Source organism: Salmo trutta, unplaced genomic scaffold (assembly GCF_901001165.1).
Source record: "Salmo trutta unplaced genomic scaffold, fSalTru1.1, whole genome shotgun sequence".
Classification (NCBI taxonomy): domain Eukaryota; kingdom Metazoa; phylum Chordata; class Actinopteri; order Salmoniformes; family Salmonidae; genus Salmo; species Salmo trutta.
Genome location: NW_021822480.1, coordinates 433282 through 443033, shown reverse-complemented (window position 1 = coordinate 443033; position 9752 = coordinate 433282). Strand labels below are relative to the sequence as shown.

General features: G+C 44.8%; 1 protein-coding gene across 1 annotated transcript in view; it reads right to left on the bottom strand.

Moving 5' to 3' along the window:
* Nucleotides 1-9752, bottom strand: part of hdac9b (histone deacetylase 9b) — a 59871-nt gene that overhangs the window by 16534 nt on the left and 33585 nt on the right. The window contains exons 4-5 of the mRNA XM_029744018.1: nucleotides 8962-9085; nucleotides 7365-7486 (exon numbers count right to left, since the gene is read on the bottom strand). Coding sequence (XP_029599878.1) covers nucleotides 7365-7486; nucleotides 8962-9085 — 246 coding nt within the window. The remainder of the gene's footprint in view (nucleotides 1-7364; nucleotides 7487-8961; nucleotides 9086-9752) is intronic.

Genomic DNA, 9752 nt, shown 5'->3' with positions numbered 1-9752 from the left:
GATGATCCAGATCAACACAGAGGTCAAGCTACTATTGCTGTAGGAGAAGGATGGAGCACAAAGTTACATAAACGGCTATCTCAGTATTATACAAAAACTAAACACCATGTTGTTTCAATTATTTAGCCTTTCCTTGAGATCAACTATTGAGAATGGTTGTTTTTGTGATGCGACCATACGACGTGATGTTGCACAAGGGAGACGAGGGGAGGGGAGAACACGAGAGGGGGGGGGGGTTAAGGGGGTGTTGACAGGGCCAGATGCTTCTATTTTGAGAGTCCTGTCAAATACAGCAGCACCAGCCCCTCTCTTTCCCTGTCCATCAGCCATCAGTCCTGCGAGCGAGGGGTACTGCAAGAGAGGAAGAGCGAGAGAGAGATAGATAGAAGGAGAGAAAGCGCTGCAGGGAGTCTTCATGAATCCGCTTCATGCCCCGCTGCCCTGATTGCTTTCTATTTTTACCACCGCTCCGCTCGCTGCCACCGAGCACCCGCATCCCAACCGTCGCCACGGGAACGCCAGACAGCGGCGAGGTGGGAAACGGACAGACTTTGTCACCGTGTTTGTGTCCCAAATGGCACCCTATTCCCTATATAGTGCACTACTGTATTTAAGGAATAGGGTACCATTTAGGACGCATCTCATTTGTCTCTGTGGAAGAACCAGTGGTAGCGTTACCTGCCTACGACACAACAGGAAGGGAAGCTGGCAGCAGACATCTCTAAGTAACACAGCTCTCACGTTGATACAAACACCTGGGCCACTTCATTGGTTAACTGGCAAAGTGCCCAGAACACATCACCCAACTAAAACAGGTAGCAATATGAATGAGCCACGATGTGTTTAACATGTCCATACATCAACCAGGTTATCACATTAGAAAGTCCTGGGTTGGAGGTTGGTGGAGGCTGAATGTGTGATGCCTGTCTCCACTACATCTCAATGTTAACTCTGCTGTCAGTGTGATGCCTGTCTCCACTACATCTCAATGTTAACTCTGCTGTCAGTGTGATGCCTGTCTCCACTACATCTCAATGTTAACTCTGCTGTCAGTGTGATGCCTGTCTCCATTACATCTCAATGTTAACTCTGCTGTCAGTGTGATGCCTGTCTCCATTAGGCTGCCGGACCAAAACAAGGCCAGGTGGCTGGCTAGGGGGACTCTTAGGCTCTGTCCCAAATGGCACTCTATTCCCAATATAGTGCACTACTTTTGACCAGGCCCAGAGGGCCCATAGTGCACTATGTAGGGAAGAGGGTGCCATTTGGGACCGAGCCTTACAGAAAGACTATATGCTGGGACACTGTGGTGGAATGCTGTTGGCTACAAGGCCTTACTTTTATACCCTTTTCATACAAACCTGAACCATTCTGTACTGGCTCAGATATACAGCTGGCTCAGCTTGGCTCAACTATACAGCTCGGCTCAGCTGGGTAAGCTATACAGCTCGACCAGATTCTTTCCCTGTTCATAAGTCATTCTACGATACTTATCAAAAACCACCGGCTTCAAAATCCATAAACCCTTCCATGAACTCATCCAGTCCAGACAAATGTACAATGTTTCACCCGATTCTATTACTAGTGAAATGAGCGCGGATCATTGTCTGACCACGAGGAGGTACAAGGAGCGGGTTACTGTGCCTCCAGGCATCACACCTTAAAATATCCCCTGGTTTCAGAAAGCAATGTGAAATCCTCCTTCCACTGCACCTGCTACACACGTTTGGTAAGTGGGTCAAGAGTGGAGATGAGGGTGTTGCACCTCTCTTTTCCTCTAAGTCAGGCTGTTCTTACCACGGCCCGGGGCATCACATGACCTGGGCCCCGTCTATTCCTGGACATGGCACAAAGAGGATGTACGGTCAAGTAAACAACTTTATCACCTGGAATTGTATTGCTTTGTGGAATAAAAAGCTTTTTTGGGGGGGTGAAGGAAGTATTCAAGAGACGGTCTTGTGATCAAAGCACGATGAATCCGCTAGGCCTTTTCTGATTAGAGAAGCCTAACATGGACTGATTCCAGAGGAGAGGAAGCATTTGTAATGCTTATGGGCTTAGTTCTTTTAAACAGCCCTCACCTTAATAAGTCTGTTGATGGAACACCATGAAGAAGAGATGAGGACCCACTGGACACACACTGGCCTTAATAAGTCTGTTGATGGAACACCATGAAGAAGAGATGAGGACCCACTGAACACACACTGGCCTTAATAAGTCTGTTGATGGAACACCATGAAGAAGAGACGAGGACCCACTGGACACACACTGGCCTTAATAAGTCTGTTGATGGAACACCATGAAGAAGAGATGAGGACCCACTGGACACACACTGGCCTTAATAAGTCTGTTGATGGAACACCATGAAGAAGAGATGAGGACCCACTGGACACACACTTGCTGAATCAACATTCAATGAAATTACGTTGAACCAACGTGGAATGGACATTGAACTGACGTCTGTCACCAGTGGGGAGCTATAGACTGAAACAACCACCATGTCTAGCAGTCAGTCCACTTCTTCTGTCTAAAATAAAAGCTATTTTCTACTCGCTAGTAAAGTCACCAAACAGTTTCTGAAAGTTCACGATCAAAGTAGTAGCGATACAGTAGATGGAACAACACAAGAGCACCTGGGCTCCCCATCTCCCACTGCAATTTAAATGCATCAACAACAACAATTCATATTTCATAGCCTGTCAAATGAAGCGTGTTTGATCTTTTTCAAATAGACTTCTGAACGGTATCGTCCAAACTAAGACAAAGGTTCTGTGGCTTTCAAGGGCATGCATAAGGCATGTGGCTGTTGGAACAAAAAAATTAACTATTGTTCATTTAATCTTCGTTGTGTACAGTAGCTCTTGACTTATCCAGCAGAGACATCAGGCAGCAGGGCAGGTATGGCATAGGAGAATTGGCTAAGTGGGTAGCTTCAAAGCAAATCATAAAAGTGCTAAAAGTTTACAGTTTCCCCACAACAACTGCAACAAAAGGTGTTAGACCCTACGACCAGCCAAGCTAAAAACCAGGTTGTCAAACCTCCCAGACTGTGTCCCAAATGGCACCCTATTCCCTATATAGTGCATATACACTGCTCAAAAAAATAAAGGGAACACTTAAACAACACAATGTAACTCCAAGTCAATCACACTTCTGTGAAATCAAACTGTCCACTTAGGAAGCAACACTGATTGACAATAAATTTCACATGCTGTTGTGCAAATGGAATAGACAACAGGTGGAAATTATAGGCAATTAGCAAGACACCCCCCAATAAAGGAGTGGTTCTGCAGGTGGGGACCACAGACCACTTCTCAGTTCCTATGCTTCCTGGCTGATGTTTTGGTCACTTTTGAATGCTGGCGGTGCTTTCACTCTAGTGGTAGCATGAGACGGAGTCTACAACACACACAAGTGGCTCAGGTAGTGCAGCTCATCCAGGATGGCATATCAATGCGAGCTGAGGCAAGAAGGTTTGCTGTGTCTGTCAGCGTAGTGTCCAGAGCATGGAGGCGCTACCAGGAGACAGGCCAGTACATCAGAAGACGGGGAGGAGGCCGTAGGAGGGCAACAACCCAGCAGCAGGACTGCTACCTCCGCCTTTGTGCAAGGAGGAGCAGGAGAAGCACTGCCAGAGCCCTGCAAAATGACCTCCAGCAGGCCACAAATGTGCATGCGTCTGCTCAAACAGTCAGAAACAGACTCCATGAGGGTGGTATGATGGCCCGACGTCCACAGGTGGGGGTTGTGCTTACAGCCCAACACCGTGCAGGATGTTTGGCATTTGCCAGAGAACATCAAGATTGGCAAATTCGCCACTGGCGGCCTGTGCTCTTCACAGATGAAAGCAGGTTCACACTGAGCACGTGACAGACGTGACAGAGTCTGGAGACGCCGTGGAGAACGTTCTGCTGCCTGCAACATCCTCCAGCATGACCGGTTTGGCAGTGGGTCAGTTATGGTGTGGGGTGACATTTCTTTGGGGGGCCGCACAGCCCTCCATGTGCTCGCCAGAGGTAGCCTAACTGCCATTAGGTACCGAGATGAGATCCTCAGACCCCTTGTGAGACCATATGCTGGTGCGGTTGGCCCTGGGTTCCTCCTAATGCAAGACAATGCTAGACCTCATGTGGCTGGAGTGTGTCAGCAGTTCCTGCAAGAGGAAGGCATTGATGCTATGGACTGGCCTGCCCGTTCCCCAGACCTGAATCCAATTGAGCACATCTGGGACATCATGTCTCGCTCCATCCACCAACGCCACGTTGCACCACAGACTGTCCAGGAGTTGGCGGATGCTTTAGTCCAGGTCTGGGAGGAGATCCCTCAGGAGACCATCCGCCACCTCATCAGGAGCATGCCCAGGCGTTGTAGGAAGGTCATACACGCACGTGGAGGCCACACACACTACTGAGCCTCATTTTGACTTGTTTTAAGGACATTACATCAAAGTTGGATCAGCCTGTAGTGTGGTTTTCCACTTTAATTTTGAGTGTGACTCCAAATCCAGACCTCCATGGGTTGATAAATTGGATTTCCATTGATTATTTTTGTGTGATTTTGTTGTCAGCACATTCAACTATGTAAAGAAAAAAGTATTTAATAAGATTATTTCATTCATTCAGATCTAGGATGTGTTATTTTAGTGTTCCTTTTATTTTTTTGAGCAGTATATATTGCACTACTTTTGACCAGAACCCTCTGGGGCCTGGTCAAAAGTAGTACACTATATAGGGAATAGGTTGTCATTTGCGACCCAACCCAGACCTGTAAAGTCTTCTCCACTTTGTTTTCAGAAGGCTGTTTTTGCTTAAACAAACAGTGTTGTCTTACTTCATTCTGCCCGGCAACAGTCCTCTTAACTCAGTGACACCTGCCTGTCAGAGTGTCAGCTATCGATGACGGACAACGTGTCCAGGAACAACACTACCTTTGTGTGTGTCCCTTCCGTGCCAATCTCTCAGAGGACTTTAATGAAGATGGACAGGAAATGGGGGGTGGGGGGTGGGGCTCGCACAGGAAATGACCACATATAGATTCTAGAATCCAAAGGGCAGGAAATGTTTTTATAAGGGGTTTTTATCAATGCATAAGAATTACTCAGAGAAACAGAGATTATTTGAAGATAATCCAAAAGGGAGATCATAAGGATTATTATAACTTAGTCCTGCAAAAAATAAGGCAAGCAGAGTTTTGTTAGTGTTCATAAATTTGCTGTTTCTTTGCAGCTTGTGTCAAAGGTAAACATAGGCTAAAGCATTGATGGTAAGACTCTGTCTGCCTCGCAAGATAAATTCAAAATCATTTCTGGGAACCCTCTTATTTGGACGCGGCACATTATTTTACTTTGGCAACTGGTTATTTGGACTCGCAGGCCACTCCTAACCTCCTACGTTTACAGGTATGTTACCAGACAGAGAGAGAGGAGGGATTTCCTGGTGCGAGATTGTTTTTTCAAAGAGAGACACAATAAACACAATTGTCTTTCATGTGCTTCCCCAGTTGATATTTTAACCACAAAGTCTCCACAATGACTACAAATTAAAATTACAAAGTACCAAAAAAACAGACAATATAATTCCCCTAGCCTGATCTCTAAATTGTGTTTATACACAATATGCCAGCTCATGCGGTAAAGTCATTAAACAGGTACTATTGTTTACCGCCGTAATTTGACGAGACACAAAAGGGAAAGAATGTAATGTCATTTCCGTGACCTCACAGCAAAATGATGAACCGTTTTAGCTTGTGGTGCAGCGAAACCAAGAGGGAGGTATAATTCTTATTTATACAGTGTTCCCTAGAGAGATCCTCAGCTTTAAACCAACAAACCTGAGCTGCCTTTTGCTGACAAGTTGTGTGTTTTCAAAAGAGTTAGTGGAGCTCATAACTCTAAAGAAATGGAAGGTACTTTTAGTCTTCCATTAACTGTTCAACTGAGAAGCCCTAACAGTGAGGCCTAGGCTTTCATCTGTGTATTACCGTTAATAACACAATAACCAAATACTGGAGTTAGTTCTTAGGGAACAGTATTGTAGCCTATGTCTTTGTGAGGAAAATAACACACAATATATAGCATCATCAACTTACAATACAGCAAAAAAAGATTGCATTGGTTTTGTATGATATTTTCAACAGTGTGTGTTAGTGTTCTGTCGGTGTTGCACGCGTTTGGCTCTGTGTTGGGAGAGGTCAAATAGGAGGGAAGGATTCTGATAGATATTACTGCTCTGGCTTACCTCGTAACCCCTCCCCATTATTTGAGTAAGGGGTCCCCTGAAGGGGTACGAGGGGTGAGAGGGGCCTCGGGGGCGGGGTGGAGGTTCAAAGGTCATAATAGGCCTAACTGATGTCATTAGCAGGTCATCAGTATGGTCAGGAAATGCTGTGTGGATACACAGAGGTAACCCTGGGATGACAGAGGTCACAGCACATTCATTGTATTAATAACTCATTGATGGAAGGTAATTGTACCACCCTGCAGACAGACACACACACCTGGTTGAGGACAAGATGTCTGTCGAAGGATTTATCCACACATATCTTAATGTAAACACTTATGAGAATAGAAGGATATAAAAGACTTTGGAATGTCCTGAAGTTCATTTGGAATTAAGTGTTAGAAATAGTTTGATTGTGGTTGAGTATGGTCAATATATGCTGGTGTGTGCGGTTTAGTGTATGCTGTTGTGCGTGATCGTATGTGTTTGTACGCGACATGGTCGCCGTCTTACAAGTTCCGCCCCAACTTTTTTCATGTTTACCTTTCCTTTTTCTGTACAGAAAGTTCATACTATTATCATCCATGACCACCAAGCAGTTCATACTATTATCATCCATGACCACCAAGCAGTTCATACTATTATCATCCATGACCGCCAAGCAGTTCATACTATTATCATCCATGACCGCCAAGCAGTTCATACTATTATCATCCATGACCGACAAGCAGTTCATACTATTATCATCCATGACCACCAAGCAGTTCATACTATTATCATCCATGACCACCAAGCAGTTCATACTATTATCATCCATGACCGCCAAGCAGTTCATACTATTATCATCCATGACCGCCAAGCAGTTCATACTATTATCATCCATGACCACCAAGCAGTTCATACTATTATCATCCATGACCGCCAAGCAGTTCATACTATTATCATCCATGACCGCCAAGCAGTTCATACTATTATCATCCATGACCACCAAGCAGTTCATACTATTATCATCCATGACCGCCAAGCAGTTCATACTATTATCATCCATGACCATCCATGCGTGGGTGTGTGCGTGCATGTGTGTGTGCGTGGGTGTGTGCGTGGGTGGGTGTGTGCGTGGGTGGGTGCGTGTGTGTGTGGCCGTACCTGTTTTCCTCAGTGGGAAGTCGTCCTGTCCGTCCTGAGGGGAGGGGAGTGTGTAGTGGCAGACAGGAGACATGCCTCCCAGGGGAGAAGAACTCTGGTCCAGAGACGTGTGGTGGGAGGACCTGGACACAGAACACACAGCGCCAACACGTCACAAATCTTGGTTCATTTCTTCTTGCCAAGTGCAAACAGTGATATATATAAATATATATACATCATTTTGAATGATAAATAGTAACTAGAAAAGTTAATTTTCCTGAAGAAAAATTGTGTGCTTGCTTTTTAAGTATTTTTCCAGTAGTGGAAGAAGTTACTAGACAGAATCACAACAGTGGGTAGTGGAAGAAGTTACTAGACAGAATCACAACAGTGGGTAGTGGAAGAAGTTACTAGACAGAATCACAACAGTGGGTAGTGGAAGAAGTTACTAGACAGAATCACAACAGTGGGTAGTGGAAGAAGTTACCAGACAGAATCACAACAGTGGGTAGTGGAAGAAGTTACTAGACAGAATCACAACAGTGGGTAGTGGAAGAAGTTACTAGACAGAATCACAACAGTGGGTAGTGGAAGAAGTTACTAGACAGAATCACAACAGTGGGTAGTGGAAGAAGTTACTAGACAGAATCACAACAGTGGGTAGTGGAAGAAGTTACTAGACAGAATCACAACAGTGAGTAGTGGAAGAAGTTACTAGACAGAATCACAACAGTGGGTAGTGGAAGAAGTTACTAGACAGAATCACAACAGTGAGTAGTGGAAGAAGTTACTAGACAGAATCACAACAGTGAGTAGTGGAAGAAGTTACTAGACAGAATCACAACAGTGAGTAGTGGAAGAAGTTACTAGACAGAATCACAACAGTGAGTAGTGGAAGAAGTTACTAGACAGAATCACAACAGTGGGTAGTGGAAGAAGTTACTAGACAGAATCACAACAGTGGGTAGTGGAAGAAGTTACTAGACAGAATCACAACAGTGGGTAGTGGAAGAAGTTACTAGACAGAATCACAACAGTGGGTAGTGGAAGAAGTTACTAGACAGAATCACAACAGTGGGTAGTGGAAGAAGTTACTAGACAGAATCACAACAGTGAGTAGTGGAAGAAGTTACTAGACAGAATCACAACACTGGGTAGTGGAAGAAGTTACTAGACAGAATCACAACAGTGGGTAGTGGAAGAAGTTACTAGACAGAATCACAACAGTGAGTAGTGGAAGAAGTTACTAGACAGAATCACAACAGTGAGTAGTGGAAGAAGTTACTAGACAGAATCACAACAGTGAGTAGTGGAAGAAGTTACTAGACAGAATCACAACCGTGGGTAGTGGAAGAAGTTACTAGACAGAATCACAACAGTGGGTAGTGGAAGAAGTTACTAGACAGAATCACAACACTGGGTAGTGGAAGAAGTTACTAGACAGAATCACAACAGTGAGTAGTGGAAGACGTTACTAGACAGAATCACAACAGTGGGTAGTGGAAGAAGTTACTAGACAGAATCACAACAGTGGGTAGTGGAAGAAGTTACTAGACAGAATCACAACAGTGGGTAGTGGAAGAAGTTACTAGACAGAATCACAACAGTGGGTACTTACGTGTACCAGAGCTTGGGGTGATGGATAAGCGTGTGTGTGGCTCCGGCAGAGGACAGGTCCTTGTTTGATTTACTCAACAGAAACTCTTGGAGTTTCTGCTTCACCTCATTACTGGCCACAGCACCTGTGAGACCAGCAGCCAGAGAGAGACAGGGATTGGGGTCACCCTGGGGCTCAGGGGGTACAGACTTAGAGAGAGACAGGGATTGGGGTCACCCTGGGGCCCATGAGGTACAGTCTCAGAGAGAGACAGGGATTGGGGTCACCCTGGGGCTCAGGGGGTATAGATTTAGAGACAATGGCACACTATTCACTTTATAGTGCACTGCTTTTTTCAAATATAAAAATACAAAGTAGCACACTATATAGGGTATAGGGTGCCATTGGGGATGCAGGGACTGTCTACCATAGGTATATCTATACAGCACTGTATTTCTATAGTAGGTTTTCATCACATCCACACATAGTGTTGCATTGAAATGGTAGATACTGGGTTTACCTATTCTATAGTAGGTTTTCATCACATCCACACAATGTATTGCTCTGTAATATGAGTCTCACATTGTATGATTTTTAACACAATCCATAACTAGCACACCAAATAGCAGGTCTTTTATTTCCCATAGAATTGATCTTTCTGAGTGGATCCACATCTAATGTAGGAACATCTCCCTCTAGTGGGGAAAGAACATGCAACAATAAAGCCCAAGTCACAGCCTTGGCTAGTGTTTCATTAGTCATCACTAGTCACTACAGCCTTGGCTAGTGTTTCATTAGTCATCACTAGTCAC